Source organism: Phyllostomus hastatus, unplaced genomic scaffold (genome assembly GCF_019186645.2).
Source record: "Phyllostomus hastatus isolate PE091 unplaced genomic scaffold, TTU_PhHast_1.1 phas_contig_210, whole genome shotgun sequence".
Taxonomy (NCBI): domain Eukaryota; kingdom Metazoa; phylum Chordata; class Mammalia; order Chiroptera; family Phyllostomidae; genus Phyllostomus; species Phyllostomus hastatus.
The window spans coordinates 25,564,842-25,582,700 of record NW_025333737.1 but is presented as its reverse complement, the minus strand read 5'-3'; the positions used below and the strand labels follow the sequence as shown (position 1 = coordinate 25,582,700).

Genomic DNA, 17,859 nt, shown 5'->3' with positions numbered 1-17,859 from the left:
CCCAGGGCTGGGTGGCATCCCAGAAGGGACCGGGGTCTGCAGTCAGAAGGACTGGGCTCGGATCCCCACTCTGCCACTCACAGCCTTGGGCCTGTCAGTCAGTCTTGTGGCTTCTTTGAGCCCTAATGTTCTCACCCGTTAAAATGGGAATTAGAATTCCCACATTGTAATAATAATGATAACCATCATGTGATAAGCACCTGCTCCATGCTCTGCTCCGCGCTGTTTGCAGTGATACCTAACAGTTGCTGCCCAGTTGCTATGTGCCTGCCACATGCTTTGCAGGCAGAATCCTTTGAGCCCCTCCAAACAGTTGAGGTGATAAATAACCCTTCTTACTGACCCCATTTTTCTGATGAGAAAATGGAGGCTTGGAGAGCTTGCATGACTTGCCCAAGCTCATGCCATTGGCGAGGGTGGGCCCAGGACCAGCAGGCTCTGAGACCCATGCTCTGTGGAGACCCCCTTGCTGCAAGGCTCGGAGGGGAGATGCGGTGTGACTGTGGCCAGCTCCGTGCCCCACACTGAGCAGACTCGAGAGCATGAGTTTCCTTTCCTGCCCACAGGGACTTGGGGCCTGGTGCTGCAAGCCCTCAGGGGGCTGGTAGTCAGATGAGTAGAACACCCACTGTCAGAGGAAGTGAGGTGCTCGCTGCCTGTGGGTGTCCCCAGGCAGGCAGGGGGGCGGGCCCGCTTCTACAGACAGACTCACTGTCGTCACAGCCCAGGGCCTGTGTTTCAGGAAGGATTTGGCACGTGGGAGAAGGTGTATTTGTGGGACGTTACGTGGGAACGTGGGCTGGGACAGGAAGGTGCTATCACAGAACACAGTGCGAAGGGCTCCGGTGCCAGCTTTCCCGCTACCGCGCCACGTGACGGGGGCTGGCTGCACACACACATGCAGGCACGTTTCGGCTCCCTCCTGTGTAAAAGGCAAGGCTGGGACCGTCACCGTCCGTGGGTTCTTGTGGACGCCCTCCTGTGTGCAGTCGGAAGGGGAAGCAGAGTTGGATGCCAGTGGCTGGGCCCCTCAGCTCGGTGCCCTTTTGTACCTGCTTTTCCTGGGTGCTTTCTGAGGCACCTTTCAGCTCTCGTATTGGATGACCGAAGCTGGATTTAAATGGCCATTGACATCTGAAGATCGGTCACTATGTGCATGCGAATGCACAGCCTGGGGTGTGTGCATGCCTGCAAGAAGCTGTCCAGTGTGTGTGTGCGTGCTTGCACGTGTCTGGTATCCATGTGTGTGCGCACACATGTGTGTTTGATGTGTACAGGCACATGTGCGCGCGCACAGGAGTGATGCTCTTGTCTGGTGTATACGCATGCCCACGTGTACCCGTGCCTGGTACATATGCATTGTGTGGTGCCCATGTGTGCCCATGCCTGGTGTAGGTGCATTCTCTGTGTACATGTGTGTTTGGTTGTGCATAATGTGTGGTATGCAAATAATATGTGTAATACACAGTGTATGTGTTTATGTACATGAAGTGTCTACCTTGTATACATGTGTGTGCACCTGGTGTGTATGTGTGTGTGTGCGAGCACGTGTGTGTGTCTTAAAGGTTCTTTGAAAAACGCTACTCAGAGCAGTGTCCATGCAGGGCTGGCTTCCCTGGGGTGGAGAGGTGATCTAAGTTCCTTGCTGAAGGTTCCTGGACATCAAAGCTGCCCAGGACCTCAGAGGATGTCAAGGTCTGACCCGAGGAAAGCAGAGGCTGTCAGTAGGGCGCTCCTGGTGTTGGAGGGCAATCTGTGCTCAGACTGCCCACGTTGCAGGGCAGTCAGCACCCCCACCATTTGGAATCACCCTACGTTCCCCCACTCATTTTACCCACCCTCAGAGGGAAGGGCCGCCTCAGCTAAGAAATGCCGGAGCATCTAACCTCTATCCTCCTGTCCCAGGCGCCTGCCAAAGCTCTTGCAAGATCTCCAGCCCTTGCTTGAAGGCAGACAGTGGAGCCTGTGGCCCGGACAGCTGCCCGTACTGTGCCCGGGCTGGGGCAGGGGAGGTGGAGCTCGCTGGCCACGAGATGCCCGACTCAGACAGCGAGGCGGTTTATGAGTTCACACAGGATGCCCAGCACAGCGACCTCCGGGACCCCCATAGTCGACGGCGGCGGAGTCTGGGGCCGGACGTGGAGCCCAACTCTGCGCTGGCCTTCTGGAGGCTGGTCTGTGACACCTTCCGGAAGATTGTGGACAGCAAGTACTTTGGTCGGGGGATCATGATCGCCATCCTGGTCAACACGCTCAGCATGGGCATCGAGTACCACGAGCAGGTAGGGCGAGGGCGCGGCCCCCGGGGCTGGGGCCCCCCGCCGCCTCCTCCCGTCCTGCCCCCTGGCTTTGGCTTCCTCTCCACGCTGCGGGCCTGCATGGCAGAGAGGCCAGGAGGGAGACGCGGCAGCACGTGAGCTCTTTCAGAGGGTGCAACCCAGTGAATGTCATGCATCTCTGAGTGTGGAAATTGTCCAAGGCAGGGGCAGTGCCTGGGCTGGGCGTGCTCCGCCGGGAAAGGCTCCCCGGAGGAGTCAGGCTTTGAAGGGTGTGAATGAGTGATGTGCATCAGATGTGGGCAAGGCCTCTTTGGAGGGACAAGTCCCTGGAAGAGATTTGGGTCTTTGGAGAAGATAAGGGGAGGTGTTGGGAGATCCTTTAGCACGCACCTGACTCCATCATTAGGGTCATGATGGACTGGAGGCAGAAGGGGGCTGTGCAGGTAGGGGTGAGGAGTGGAGGGCTGGCGGCTGCGCTGGGGTGGAGCCGAGGCTCTCGGCTCCTGGCCTGGCCTGGCCTGCGTGCTGCGAGCCTTGCTCTGAGCAGGGCGCTGGGTGCGTGAGAGTGCCCAGCACGGCGAGGGGACTTGAAACCACTGCATTTGAGGAATTGTTCTAAGAACCAGGATGTTTAGTCGGAAGAAGAGGAGGCTCAGCAGGGACCGGCGAGCTGCCTTCAAATATTTGAAGGGCTCTCATGTGGAAGAGGGAGCAGGCTTGTTTTGTGGGGTGACGGCGGCCAGCAGCGGGACCTGGGCTCAGGAGGGGAGGCTGCCCTCACCCTCAGAGCTGAGCAAAGACAGAAGGGGTGGCCTGGGGGACCCACTGACCCCCACCCCTCACACTGACTGGGGTGGCTGCAAGCCCCATGGGGCACCACAACCAAGTTTAACTGCCTCCTCCATGTTGTTCCTTCTGGAAGGCAGCCCTTCCCTCCAGTGTGGCCCCATGGCCAGGTCACCCCCTTGGCTGATTCTTGGAAAGGGAGGGGGCAGCAGGCAGGTGCTGCCGTCCGTCCACAGGCCCTTCTGTGCCCTTCTCTCCTAGGTGTCCTCACCTTCCTGGGGCTCAGGGAGGGAACTGGGTCACGAGACCCTGACCTTTCCTGGTGTGGCACCAAGGCTGTGTGCTTGCCCGGCTCCCCTGACTGTGGGTAGAGGCACGTAAGGGCCGGAGGAGTGGATGGGACGCCTGCATGGTGGGAAGGGTAGGGCGACTGTGAGGCAGGGTCTGGGACTGGCTTGCGGGGGCCCACAGGGAGGGAGGAAGTGGGGGCCTGGGTTGAGGCTTGGTCCCCACCAACGGTGAGGCTGGGTTGAGCGTAGGTCCGAGCTGCTGGACCTGGGGCCGGGTAGATACTCGATGTTCATTTCTCAGGAGATCGGAAGCCTTCTCCCTCCCCCCACAGACCTCTGCCCACAGTGTTGTGAGCACTCGGCTCGTACCCCAGTTACCCTGTCCGGCCGGTATGCCCAACCCCCTGCCCCTCCCCACCACCATTACACCATGCTGGCACCCCTTCCTCTTGCCTCAGCGCCCGCCCCGCCCGCCAGCCGTCTCTGCCGGATTCCCTCCCTGTGGAGGTGAGAGGCAGGAAGGTGGGCAGGAAGGATGCCAGCTGCAGCGCCAGCAGGTGGGGAGTATGGCGCTGTGATGGGCGTGTTGCGTCTGGGCGCCTGGGGCGTGGGGGTGTAGACGCTCGCCCGCTCAGCCAGCCTCCCGGGGAGAGGTGCTTTGCTATTCCAGGCTGGTGGGGGCAGCGTTTTCTGCTGCCGGGACCCAGAGGGTAGCAACCCCAACCTCCTTTTACCCTGGCTCTCCAAGCCTGAACCTCAGCCTCCTCCACAGACACACCAGATCTGTCTGTGGTCAGTGCCCGTCGCCCAGGGGTCACCCACTCAATGTCTCTTATGGGGGGCCAGTGTGCCCATTCATTTCTACCCAGCCGGAGGCTCTTGGTGGAGGCTTTGCACTAGAGAGAAGCTGAGTCACAGAAACTGCGGGCAGATGAAGCCACAGCAAGAGGGCTTTCAGTGAGACATCAGGAAGGACATCCTCTAGGTGAGAAATTAGAACTGATCAGTCGGGGGCACCTCAACATCTCCTTGCCAGAGTTCATGAGGAAAGCAGGGGATGGCCCCCCGAGCCCTCAGTGGCAGGGAGTCCCCACTCAGTGGTGGCACTGAGTCTGCTCCAGGGAGGAGTTTGTTCCAATACCTGGTTGCTGAGAGCCCCCGTAGGGTTGAGTGGGAGTCCCCAGCAGGCCAGGCAGATGACTGACTGCTGCCCAGCAGGCCCAGGGGCCGCGGGGGCGGTGAGAAGTCCCAGAAGCAGCCATGGTCCTGCACTTGCAGGCACTGCGGTGTGAACGTCCCGCCATCTGGGCCCCGGAGCCTGTGCAGGCTGCTGGGAGGGGCGGAGGGGGGCAAGCAGGGGAGTGAGGAGACACGGGGGCTGAGGGACAGACACAGAGGGGGAGATGGAGACGTGGAGAGAGACAGAGATTGAGACAGAAAACACGGCGGAGGAGAGAGGGAAAGGGGGAAGCAGAGACAGGGCCACAGAGGGCAAGCTGGAGCCCCGAGGGAGAGAGGCAGATGTAACGCCAGGAAGGCAGAGACTAGAGGGGCGGTGATAGGAGGGGGTGATAGAGACTCGGGGGAGGAGACGGACATGGAGGGGGGCACAGAGACGTGAGACAGAGGCAGAGATGCAGAGTGAGAGCCGAAGACAGAGGCCAAGGCCCAGATACGGACGGCAGACGGGGGCAGGCGGGGGCAGGCGGGGCGGGCACGGGGAGGCACCCTGAGGTGGAGCCTGCCAACCCGAGGAGGAGGAGGATGGTGGAGCCAGTTGAGGGAGACCACTGAGAGCGACAGCAGGGAGAGCGGCAGCAGATGCTGACAGAGGCTCATGGCTTCCCTGCAGAGCCCTTAATGAGGCAATTGTGTCCATCGATCCCAGTATCTATCGATCAGGCTGGGGGGCGCTGGAGAGGCGGTTACTGGGGCTTCCCTGGGGGAGGAGCCAGCTCTCTTCCCTCCCACACCCGTCCTCTCCACTGTCACCCACCCCACCGCACCCATCGTTCGGTTCCCGCCCCCGCCCCGGGGACGGTGATGCCCCTCCCGCCCCTCTCCACCAACATCTTGGCGGAGGAAGCAGCCATGTTGTCATACCCCTTCCCCCCAAGGGAGGCCCCGTGCTATCCACACTGTCCTCTTTCCCATCCACTCAACCCACCAGCTGATGGGGAACTGGCAGGACTGGTTTGTCCAGAGGGGACTGGTGAGGATGATAAGGACATAGGACACTGAGGAGGGAGCAAGAATATGATCTGATGGAGGAGGGTGAGCATATGTGTGCCCCATCCACTAGGGGGCAGTACGTGGAGCAAGGAACTTCCGTGAATTTCCCATCCATCCATCCATCCATCCATCCATTGCACACACATTTCCTGTGTGTCAGGGTTGGGCCCAAGCAGTGGCATCCTGATAAATGGTTAACAACCAGCCCTTAAGAAAGAAAAAGAAAAAGAAATCCTGATTTGTGGTGTTCATAGCGTTTGCCAATTACCGTGGTGTAAATGCTCCCACCTCGGCTAGTTTTAAGCTCCCACTGTGATGTCACTGAGAGGAGATCTGGGAAGAGATGTGCACGACTGGTCCCCTCCAGCCGGTGCGAGACAGCTCCGGCACACTGCTGGGCCTAAGGCTCCTCCTCCTTCCTCTCAAAGGGTCACCAACAAGTAAATAGTCACATTTGCTTGATTAGTGCGAGCTTGGAGAGGGATGCACAGAGGCGCAACCCGTGACTCAGGCTGGGGAAAGGATTCTGGGAGGGCTCCATGCAGGACATGACCTTGGAGCTGAGTTTGAAGGAAGAGTGAGATGTAGTGGTGAAGGGGGAGGGGAGGGCACAGTGTTGGGGAGGGCCAGGGGCACCAGGCACCAAAATGGAGAGGTTTATAAGGAGTTCGCGGCACTGGGTAAGGGCTGGAATGGGCAAATGGTAAGAGATGAGCCTGGAAAAAACTCAGGGCCAGATCCTGAGAGGCAAAGATGGAGTTTGGATGTTATCGTGAAGGTGGTGGGTTTCTAACAGAGGGTTTAAGCAGGTCACCGTTCGTGGAGGTTTGTGTTTGTGGGAGTCACTCGGGGAATGGAAGGGAGGGGCGGGGACAGGAGGCAGGAGACCAACGCGAGGGCTGCTGCAGTGGTTCGGGCAGTTCATCCATCCCTGCCCCTGGGATGGAGAGGAGAGGGCCGGGAGACTGGCAGGTGGCTGGATCAACACCAGTGGGGTCCTTGGGGAGAGGAGGCAGCATGAATCGCACCCAGATTTCTGCTTGGGGTGGGTGCACTGGGGCTTGAGCAGGCTTGGGCTGGAGGACGATGCGTACAAGATGCCCACAGGACATCCTGGTACTTATCTGGCAGGTGGCCGGAGCTCAGAAGAGAAGTGTCTCTCAGAACCTGTCTCTGTCTGGGTCTGCACTGGGGCGAGGCCACTCCAAGAGGCTGGGGGTGCCAAGGAGGTCTTGGGGACACAGGAGCTTCCTAATTGTCCCCTTCCTGGCTCTGGATTGCTGAGGGTCGGGGCTAACCTCGTATTCTAGAGGACAGACGAGCGCATGCAGAAGGGGAAGGACACGTGTCTCAGTCGTCTCGAGGCTGCGGAGGAGAGAGAGGGAGCGTCCAGAGATGGTGGCCTCTGAGGCCGGGAGAGGACGGGGCTGGTGATGACTCTGCTCGTTGCTCCGACTCTGGGCCCATCCTGTCACTCCACATACGTGCCCAGAGAGGGTTGCTATTTATAATTGAGTGAGGTCGGCTGTTCAAGGCGAAGGACGCTGGGGGTGGAGGTGGGGGCGAGCCCAGATGTGGTGGGTCTTAACTTTTGAGAGGATTCACAGACTCCTTTTGGGTTCTGCTGAAAGGTGGGGGCCCTTTCCCCAGAAAACACATGCATGCATAGACACCCCAATGATGGCTTTAGTGAATGAGGGGTTTTATGGACACCTTCCACTCCAAACTCAATCCTCGGACCTCCCAGGGGTCCTTTGCCTCCAGGCAGAGGAGCCCTGGCTGAGAAGCTGGGGCTGGGGTCCTCGTAGGTCTTGGGGGGGCTGATCCTTTTACAGATGCCCAGGCCCCCGGCTTTCAAAGGATCGTGCCATAGGTGGGAAGGAGGGTGCTGTTGTGGAGATGGCCAGCTGAAGGGGTGCTCACTTTCCTTCAGGCATCCTCCGGCTCTCAGCTCCCCCAATTCCACAAACTTGGGAGCACCTCCTGTGCACAGCACCCTAGAGTAGAATAATAGAATGGCAGAGGTGAGGGCAGAGCCAGAAGCACCCCGAAACTTTGGTTCTGGTGGAAAAGTCATTCTGCTTCAGGGACGATGATGCCGAATGTGGTAAGGGAGGCTTCCGGGGACAGAGAGCTGTGCTTGCACCCAGGTGGGGGGGTAGGAAGGGCTTCATGAAGGAAGCGGCTATTGAGATGGGCCTCGAAAGATAAATGGGGTTGGCAGCAGCTAGGGCTAGGAGCCCAGAGATCTAGGTGGAAGGGTTAGGGCGAATTCCAGAAGCCCGGCCTGGAAATGCACGGGGGGTGGGGGGCTCTGAAAGGACCATCATGGTGCCTCCCACCCCCACCCTGAGGTGTCTGAGCAGAGTTGAAGGAAGCCTGAGATTCCATTAGGTGCAGGCTGGGTTGGGGGAGGGACCAGAGGCTATTTCTGTCGTTCGGATCAGAGACAATGAGGGCCCCAAGTCTGGAGGTGGCCGGGAGAGGGAGGGGCTGGGGAACCTCCGGCCCACAGGCAGGGTCTGCCACTGGCACCTGCTGCTGGAGGGATGGCGGGCAGGCTGGAATCCTAGATAACTCCCAGGTTCCAGGACAGAATCCTGGAGAGTGAGGGAGCCGCGAAGTCAGGGAAGGACAGGTTTGGGAGGGGAGGGGAGACGGTTTATTTTGGACGTGCTGCTTTGGAGCTGGCCGTGGGCCACCCCGGGAAGGCTCTCAGGCAGGCTGGCTCTCGGGGTGAGGAGCCAAGCCCTGGGGGGAGATTGGTTAGTGTCCTCTACACCCAGTGACAGCTGGGGGTGTGGGAGAGGGGGAAATGGGGGAGCGGGGAGCCCAGGGGAGGGAGTGGGCTCAGGTTCAACTCAGGAATGTTGGCCTGAGAGAAGGGAGCCCAGGACGGCAGCAGGTGGCCACCAGCGCAGGGTCACAGAAGTCAGAGCAGGCTGGCCACCAGGCGAGAGGGCTGGCAGGTGTTTGGATGCCGCTCTGGCGTTCACTGAGGGGAGGGCTGGGAAGAGGGTCCTGGAGAGAGCTGCAGAGGTAGGGCCCGGGGTCCAGGGCTGAGTGGGCCTGGATTCACATGACAGTTTCTGCTTTGGGGCGGGGCAAGGAGATCGGAGGAGTGCAGGAATCTGGGATAAATGATGGAACGGAATGGGGCCCAGGGGAGCCTGGAGGATGGGAGTGAGATGGAGGTGCAGGTGGAGGAGCGGCTGGCTCCCTTCCAGGAGGGGAAGAGAGGAGCTGGCTGCAGGACCAGAGCCGCATGGGGGAAAGAGGGAGGTGGAAGCCAGGCTGGGCGTGGGGACGGGGGCCGAGGGGAGGGAGAGGCTTGGGGCAGCTCCTGGCGGGGAGAGATGGGCATCCAGCAATAAAGGACAGTCAGTAAAGGTGCACAGCAGCCGTGGGGCCCCAGCAGGGCCTCACCCTGTCCAGTCAGCACAGGTTCGTGACTAGAGCAATGCTCAGCAGTTCACCCACCGCAGCAGAGAGGCAGAGGCGGTGGGGACTTGCCAGGGCTGGGACTGGGCAGGACAGAAGCCCTCCAAGGTTTGCTGCATGAACACAGCCTTTAAATGGTCCACCCTGGGCTCTGGATCGTGAGGTTGTCCTGGCAGGTGAGGGGCATGGGCCACAGCTCCAGAATTTTAGGTCAAAGGGGCTTTGGGTTAGCTGTCTGCAAGCTGAGTGAGCACTATAGGTGCTCTGTGCCCGCTTAGCTTGTGTATTCACTTGGGGTAGCTTCGAGGAGCTCATGGGAGATTGTGGGTGAGGGCTAAAGCCTCCCCCACCAGCCCCCCTCGTTAGGAGGTACTGGGGCAACATGACATTCCAGCCGGCAACATTCCAAGCTGGCCAGCATCCAGGGGGATGGCAAACAGCAAGGCCACGATCTATATGATGAAGCCTATGGCGTTTCCTGGAAACCTCCTGCCACACCAATGCCCCCTGACCTCCCATACCCCCTTGAAAGGAGGAGGAAGAGGAAGAGGAAGGAGGCAATCCCAGGGACCCAGTGTGACCCTTACCCATCACTCCGGCCGCCTTGGAACAGCCCTCCCGGCTGTGTGGGAGCAGTGGGTGGGACTGTCACAAGCAGAGTGAACTGAAGGGTTGGAGCTGGGGAGCAGAGATTTCAGGGTCAGTGGAGCAGGGGGCTGGGAGCTGGGGGTGGGAGCGGCACTTTGGCAGTACTGGGGTGACTCATATGAGCCCCCACTCAGCTCTCGCCGGGCTGGTCCACCCGCCTCGAGCCTTCCCTGCCATGGGCACCTGACTGTCGGGCCTGCTCCCGGCCTCCTGCCTGGACCTCTGCAGTATCCCCTAATTGGTCTGTCTCTCCGTCTCTCCAAGCTGTCCATACGCTGCCACCACTGCAGCCAGATTAATCTCCTTAACACACCGTTCTGCACATCTCTGCTCCACCTCCCGCCCCCACCCGCAGAGGCCTCGGTGGGAGCATGTGGGCAGAGGCGAGCCCAGCCTGAGCCATGGAGCAGAGTCCTTCCGCCAGGCCCTGCCGACCCTGCAGGCATGTCCCCCACCCGCCCCTCCCCACTCTGACCCAGGGCAGACCATTTGATTCTTGGTCCCCAGTGTGCCCTGCCCATTCCCTCCTCTGCGCCTTGGCTCACACTGCCCCCAGCGGGGGATGTCCCCCACGGGAGCTCTCCCCTTGCCTCCTCCTCCCCGATGGCCCCCTGACCTCCATTGGGTGGGAGCTCCTGGGGCACTCCTAGTATTTGCCTTCCTGCGTGGTGCCCGGTTGCAGCCTTGCAGGCGCTCTGTCCTGCCGTGTGTGAGGCCTGCTTCCACGGTCAGTGCCCACAGGGCCACCTGCGCGCAGCTCTCGGCTGGGTGCGTTCACAGGCTCGATTTCCTGTGTTCTGCAGAGCAGCCTCAGCACAAGGTGGTGTTGCTCTGTTTAACAGAAGAGGCCATTAGGGATCAGAGAGGGAAAGGGACTTGCTCTAGGTCACACAGGTGGAGATTCTCAGCGCTGGCAGGCCTCCTGTGTTCAGGTTCAGCCCCACTGTTCAGCACCAGTGTCATACGCACCGCGGGTTAGTTGACGGAGGTGCTGGAGGTGCTGCGGGTTTCAGGGGCATCCTGGTGTGGGAGCCACAGTTGCTCTAAGGTGACGGGCTGAGGGAGGGGGAGGGTTGGGACATGGGCGATGGGAGGTTTACAGTTCGCCTCAGCCTGGAGAAGAGCCTGAGGCCTCTGGGTGGGAGACATTCAGACTGCCTGGCTTTGACTCACCGAAGCCCCCACCGGGCCTTGGCACCTCTGAATAAGAGGGAGGATGCAGCCTAGACCTGAGAAAGGACTTCCTGGCAACCAGTGAGGGTCAGTGGGAGGAGGCTGGCACCTGCCTGATGGGCTGTGTGCATCTGCACGGGCTCTGTGTGGGGGTGGGGGAGGGGTGGCAGCATGGAAAGGTGCATCGGGAGGCACAGATGCACCTTTCTAAGTGAGCAGAGGATGTGACCTCTAAATGACCACATCTTCCGGAGCAGGCCGCCCCGTCCAGGAGGCGGGGAGGGAATGACATTCTGGGAGGAGGGCACTGGCTATGCAGGACCTGTGGAGGGTGCTACCTCCCCGCCCTTTTGCAGCTGCTGTGGCCGGGATCTGGTCCCTGGGGCCACCGTGTTGCTAAGATTGCATCTCTTCGCCCTTGTCCTGCATTTGCAGAACATTCCCAGCCTCCAATTTAGTAACTTGTACAGACCTGGATGTCTGGGGGAGGAGGGCTCTTTTCCCACGGATCACAGGGGATCCCAGGCCCTGGGAGGGCAGGCATTGCCCCTACAGTGTGCCCAGTGAGGGGGTGGAGATGAGAGAGAATGCAGGCAGGGGGAGCGTGCCGGCCCTGCTCCCCACCTGCTTCTCCAGTCCCAGAGCTGCCTGGAGGGGCCAGGCGGAGGCTTCGGGCTCCTCTGCCACCCCCTGGAGGGGGACGGGTGCTGCAGGCCTGGGGGAAGTCCCGCACCGTCCTCCTGTCGGTATGTGGGCCCGTCCGTGAGCCCTCAGGGGCAGACTGTGTCTGCCTCAGGGGTAACCTTAGGAAATGAGGAGGACACCCTCCCTCCACACGCCTGGTAGTGTCTGTGCTCTCAGGGCTCACTGACTGAGTAAATGCAAGACCACAAAAGGTACTTTTAAAACGTTTGGTTCATTTGCATTTGTGAGGTGTCATGTATATGCCACAATGTACATAGTGCATCTCAGTTACGCTTTCAAATCATTTGTTCTTTACTCAGGCATCTGTGTTCATGTGAAACATGATTTTATATACATGAGAAGGGACAGTGTGTACTCAGTCCATCCACGTGTCTGGGCTCCCAGACCCGTCGCTGTCACCACTGTTGGGTTTGGGTCCTGCCTGGTATTGATCAGGGTCAGAGGGAGGTGGGACCGGCGCACCTCCTTGGCTCTCCCCGCCCTGTGACTCCGAACCCGTCGTTCACCATCTTCCGGACTTCTTGTGCATCTGCAAAATGAGCGTGTGGCGGCCATTGTGTGGATGACATGAGGCGAGACACACGGTGAGCCTGGGAACCCTCAACATACCACATCTGCCCGTGCTTCTTGTCTTTATCCAGTCCAAGGACGTGCAGCTGGGTAGGTGGCCGAGGGACGGGGATCCCAGTAGACTGGGCTTGGGAGCCCTGAGTGGGGGACCCGCTCCGTCAGGAGGGGTCTGAGTCCCAGGCTTTATCTGTCCTGATAGCAGCCCCACCCCACCACCTGCACCGTGCTCACCAGAGGCCCTGTCTCCCTGGGCCCCATTCACTAGGTCAGGTCACGGTTCCCTCTCCTGCCCCACCGCGCAGTCTGGGGAGCGCAGACTCGCTCCAGATCTGTTGGAGCAACAGGCTCCTGGCCGCATCGGCCCCGATGACAGGCACGCACTGTCTGGGCAGCGGGCTCTGAGCAGCCATGTTTGAGGACCCCCAAACAGCCCTCACCTGATAGTCAGAGGGCCTTCCCTCCCCATCCTCCCCACCTGCCCCCCAGGCTGCCCACTCCAATTGGGGCCACTGAGATGCACTTGGTGGCATCTGGGGTCTCCGGGGCCTGGCCCCTCGCTTGGGTGACCGACCAGGGCAGCTGGCTAGAGGAGGCAGCCTGGTAAACAGGGTGAGTTGTCTGATGGACTGACGGCTTCCTTTGTTTATTTATTTGTTATTCTTGCGTAGCTACCATGGACTTTGGGCTTTTGAATGGTGAAACCCCCCACCAGGTGGGCAGTGGGCTTCGCTGAACCGGTCACCCCCATCCTGAATCTCCAGCCCGCCACACTCCTCCCTGTCTCCCCAAAGGGCTCACTCCTTATGCTCAAGCCGCGATGCCTTCCCTGCCCTCTGTCCGGGGAGACCCTGCTCACCCTTCGGAGCTCGTTTCACGCGCTGGCTGCTGACTGAGGCTTTCCCGGTGTGCTCTTCCTGCACCTTCCGTCCCTGAACTCCCAGGTTCACTGTCTGGATCATTTATTTTGTCACCGAAGCATCTGAGGCCTCTTGCAGTTATTCAGCTGTTGTGTGTGTACAACTCGCTTCCAGCCAGCTGCTGAACCCCTGGAAGGCAGAGAGCGTGGCTGGCGTGTTTCTGCTGCCCCTTTAATACCTGGTTCGTTTCTAGGCAGGCAGTAAGTGTTTCATTGTCAAAAGAAGAGGAAGGGAGGGAGGTGAGTGGTGAGCTGGCATAGCAGATGAGATAACGCTCGTCATTAGTTCTGATGACCTCTTTAGGATGTGTCCTTGGCTTTCTCTCCAGACCCTGGGTTGGAGCAAAAAGGTAATTTATCTCCAGTGTTTATTTATTTATTTTTAGAGAGGGGGAGAAAGAGAGGGAGAGAGAGAAACATTGATGTATCTTGATCGGTTGCCTCTCGCATGTTCTCAGCTAGGGACCTGCCTGGCAACCCAGGCATGTGCCCAGACTGGGAATCAAACCGGTGACCTTTCGGTTTGCAGGCCGGCACTCATTGCACTGAGCCACACCAGCCAGGGCCACCTCCAGTGGTTTATGTTTGGCAAGAGAGGTTGAGAATCTTGCTGAAGGTCCCGCAGTGCGGTGATAGGATAGGCTGAGGATTAACCCAGGTGTCCTAGTCTCAGGTAGCAGCTCCAGGAGCCTCCTTATCTGTGGCAACCCTTCTCGGGGGTTCCCTTCTGTGCATCAGAATGTTTGTGTGTCCATGCATGTGTGGGTACGTGTGTGTTTGTGTGCATGTGTGTATGCATGTCTGTGCATGTGTCTGGAAGAAAGTAGGGTAGCCGACAGTTGTCCAAGAGAAGGTAATTGTGGAGCACGGGTGGCTTTGCATGTGGTGGTTGTGTGACTGGTATGTGTAGGAAGCCTTGACAGCCGTCTGGGGACATGGGCCAGCATCGCTGAGCTGCTGGCCTGGGCCCGTTGAACTGACCTGGCAGCACAGGAGCAGCTGGGCCTCAGAGCTCCCAGGAGGCGGTGGGCAGGACCCACAGGGCAGGCCCCAGGATCTGAGATCCAGACCTGGGAGTGGAGGGTTTCCTGTGACAGCTGCCCCTCAGTGCATTCCTCATGGACCCCCTGGGGGAGGGTCCTCCCCATAAGCCTGAGCATCAAGAACCACCCTGGCCACCTCCCACCGCTTGCTGTTCCTGCTCCTTCTCTCCCTGTGGTCCTGTGTTTGGGAGGAGGGGGATGAGGGGCTCAGGGACCAGCCATGGCTGCTTCACGCCTGCCCTGCCCTGCCCTCCAGCCCGAGGAGCTTACCAACGCCCTGGAAATCAGCAACATCGTCTTCACCAGCCTCTTTGCCCTGGAGATGCTGCTGAAGCTGCTCGTGTACGGTCCCTTTGGCTACATCAAGAACCCCTACAACATCTTCGACGGAGTCATCGTTGTCATCAGGTGCGTGCGACTGCCCCTCCACTGCTGCTCGCCTAAGGGGTGCCCACAGGGTGGCTCAGGGCAAGGAGCCGGCGGCCTGTTCCTCTGTGGTGAAAGAGTCTGGAGTCGGGCCCCGCTGCTCCCCCAGGTGGGGGGGACTCTGTGCCCGCCGTGCTCTGCTCCACCCTGTCCCTCAGCCCCACCCTGCTCAGGACGAACTTGGCCTCGCTTCTCCTTTGGCCAAGCCCCTCTGCAGTCTCCTCTCCCCACTTCTACTTCTTGTCCTTGGCCCCACGTAGGTTTGGGGTGGGTGAGGACTGGGGAGCTGGCTTTGGAGAGCAGCTGGAGGAGGTGTGAGGCCCAGCCAGTGATCCTTGCTTGCACAGTGCTTGGAAACCATCTCAGACGCCGGCGGCTTGCTTTTCCAAGACCTTGGGAAAGTGCTCTGTCCCCACAGGCCTAGGGCCAGGAGAGCTGCTTTATTGCTTTTTGGAATTGGCTCTAGATTTCATTAGAAGAGAACAAAGCAAATATTCCATAACTTAATGCTGTTGCATTGGCCGATGGCAGGAGAGGGCAGTGCTCTGCCAGGACGTGTGCTCTCTGGCCTGGCCGGGAGGGTGGGGAGGGCTGGAGCTGTCACCCAGATCTCTGCTGTCTCGGAGGCTCGAGGGCTGGTCTGTGTTCCACTGCTGACCAGTCCAGTGCTGGCTAATCCAGGGCCCAGGCGCTGCTGGCCCCTTGTAAAGGGAGGGGCAGGTGGGGTGGGCATGCAGCAGGCTCAGGCTCCCCGCCCCCCACTTGCAGCGTGTGGGAGATCGTGGGCCAACAGGGGGGCGGCCTGTCGGTGCTGCGGACCTTCCGCCTGATGCGGGTGCTGAAGCTGGTGCGCTTCCTGCCGGCGCTGCAGCGGCAGCTCGTGGTGCTCATGAAGACCATGGACAACGTGGCCACCTTCTGCATGCTGCTCATGCTCTTCATCTTCATCTTCAGGTGAGGGGGGCGGGGCGCCTGCCGGGGGAAGGGCCTGAGGGGTGGGGTGGCTGGGGCCTGAGCCTGGCACGTGACCCCTGTGTCTTCAGCATCCTGGGCATGCATCTCTTCGGCTGCAAGTTTGCATCCGAGCGGGACGGGGACACACTCCCGGACCGGAAGAATTTTGACTCCCTGCTCTGGGCCATTGTCACCGTCTTCCAGGTGCGGGGGACCTAGGGCTGGAGCTAGGACAGGACGGGCAGGGGCGGTGGGGTGAGCCTGGCAGAGGCCCTGACTTGCACGCTCTGCCCACAGATCCTGACCCAGGAGGACTGGAACAAGGTGCTCTACAACGGCATGGCCTCCACGTCATCCTGGGCTGCCCTATACTTCATCGCCCTCATGACCTTTGGCAACTACGTGCTCTTTAACCTGCTGGTCGCCATTTTGGTGGAGGGCTTCCAGGCGGAGGTAATTCCCTGCCCACAACCATTCACTTCCAGGAGGAGGTGGCTGCCTGGCTTTAGCTGTGGTGGCCTGGCAGGTCCTGCCTCGGATGCCTTTCAGATTAGGTGACTAAGGGTAGGACACCCTGGGTCTCAGGAAGCCCCTCGGCACTCGGGGAAACAGGGTGATTGTGGGGGTCTCCAGGTCAGCCGCTGAGTGGGCTTCCCCTTCAAAGTCAGCTAGACCTTTCCGCAGAAAGCCGGACAAGGGTTAGCACTCAGTGCAGATGGATGCCCGAGTACAGGCGCTCCCGGGGACGTCTGGGGGGGACCCATCCGAGCTGGGGTGGGGGGGGGGCTCGTGTGCAAGTCATCTGAGCTCTGGTCGAGATGATGAAGATGCACCAGGGCCCGGGCAGGGCCGAGCTGCCCAGGGTGAGAAATGAACCCAATTAGCTGCAGGCATGGCAGAGATGAGCGTCCTATTTCCAGCCCAGGCTCCATCACCTTCGTCACAGGCAGCATCATCAATTAATATTGATTTACATTGATCCTGCCCTTGCCGTGCTAGGGCACAGCCTCTGCCAGAAAAGCTGCACGCTCCTGCACTCCCTCAGCTCTGTCCCTCTTCCCACCCAGGCCCAGCCCAGTGCCTTGCACAGGGTAGGTTGACCCAACCTAGAAATGCTCCAGGTTGGACGTGGAGAAGCTCTTGGTCCAGTTCTCTCCGGGTGACCCGGATGGAAACTCCCGCTGCGGCCTGGTCTATAAATACTCGGCACACGGTGGAAAAACAAAAATCTATTTTCCGCCTCTTTCCCAGCCTTGTGGGGGGGCTGTTCCCGGAGGGCCAGGCTGGCAGGGTGTGGGGACGTCTGTCCAGCACTGGTCTCCTCCAGCTTCCATTGTCATTCCACAGTTACCCGTTATCGCATTTCTCCTGCTGGGTGACAGGGAGGGCAGTGGTGGAGCCCTGCCTGGGTGACAGCTGGGCCTCTTGCAGTAGGGAGGGACCCTGGTGTCTCCCCGAGACAGGACACTGATTTGGTGGCTCCCTGGGGCCTGAAGGGTCAAGGAGTGCCACTGAGCTCCCACAAAAGCCAGGGTCTCTCCCCCACTCCCAGCCACTGCTCCTGGCCTGTGGGAGGAGGAGCAGGTGGGGATGTGGTCCTTCGGCCCCTCCCACACCACAGCTCCTGACAGCCAAGATTCCCTTAGAACAACGTCTGTGGAACCCTGTGGAGGAAAAGGAAAAGCACCCTGGGCCTGTCCCCTTCCCCTCAAACTAGCTGATGGCCATGGCGGGAGGCCCCGAGGTGCCCCGGACAGGCAGCCCCCTCCCCACCCCTGCCTTTTTCAACGAGCACCTTGTCAAGTGCCACTGAGCTGGCCTGGTTGCTAGGCAGCAGCAAAGTCTGTGTGTGGGAAGAGAGCAGCTGGCCCCAGGGCCTGGCCTGGTCACTTGGGCCCTGCTGGGGGCCTGTGGCTGCCTCAGCCTAAGGGGTCAGTTAGGACCTGGGGCCACAGCCTCCTCGACCTTCAGAGTGCGAGTGACTGCTGGGGGGGGCCTCGCTCCGGTCTCGGTGCCTCGGGTCTGGGGAGGGCAGGGAAGGGTTTCGGGGTCCACACCCCTCTGTGGGGGTGGCAATGGCACGGCCCTGGAAGGCCCGTGGAGGGGCTGGACCAGCTGCTCCCTGTCCTGCATGCGGTGAGCCAACACCTGGGTCGGGCGTGGTCGCTCAGTGCCAGTGACCTGGGCACCTCCAGAGGCACCTGCCCTCTCCTGTGCCGAGTTTCAGGGGGCCGCACCTGTGGCTCTGAGGGAGCCCCTCGAATGGGCGGGGGAGGCTGGTTCCTGCCGTTGTGATGGCACGAAGCCACCCACCTCGGTGGAGGAAGTGGCTGCCTCCATGTCGTGAGCTGTCCTCGGCCGCAGGCCCCCGGGGTGTCCCCAGGCCAACCTGCCGA

General features: G+C 60.2%; 1 protein-coding gene across 7 annotated transcripts in view; it reads left to right on the top strand.

The window, feature by feature from the left end:
* The window catches only part of CACNA1G (calcium voltage-gated channel subunit alpha1 G), a 61,944-nt gene that overhangs the window by 14,672 nt on the left and 29,413 nt on the right, over positions 1-17,859 (top strand). For all 7 annotated transcript variants that reach the window (XM_045836225.1, XM_045836226.1, XM_045836222.1 and 4 more), the window contains exons 9-13: positions 1,906-2,282; positions 14,340-14,491; positions 15,278-15,463; positions 15,553-15,667; positions 15,761-15,916. In XM_045836225.1, coding sequence (XP_045692181.1) covers positions 1,906-2,282; positions 14,340-14,491; positions 15,278-15,463; positions 15,553-15,667; positions 15,761-15,916 — 986 coding nt within the window. The remainder of the gene's footprint in view (positions 1-1,905; positions 2,283-14,339; positions 14,492-15,277; positions 15,464-15,552; positions 15,668-15,760; positions 15,917-17,859) is intronic.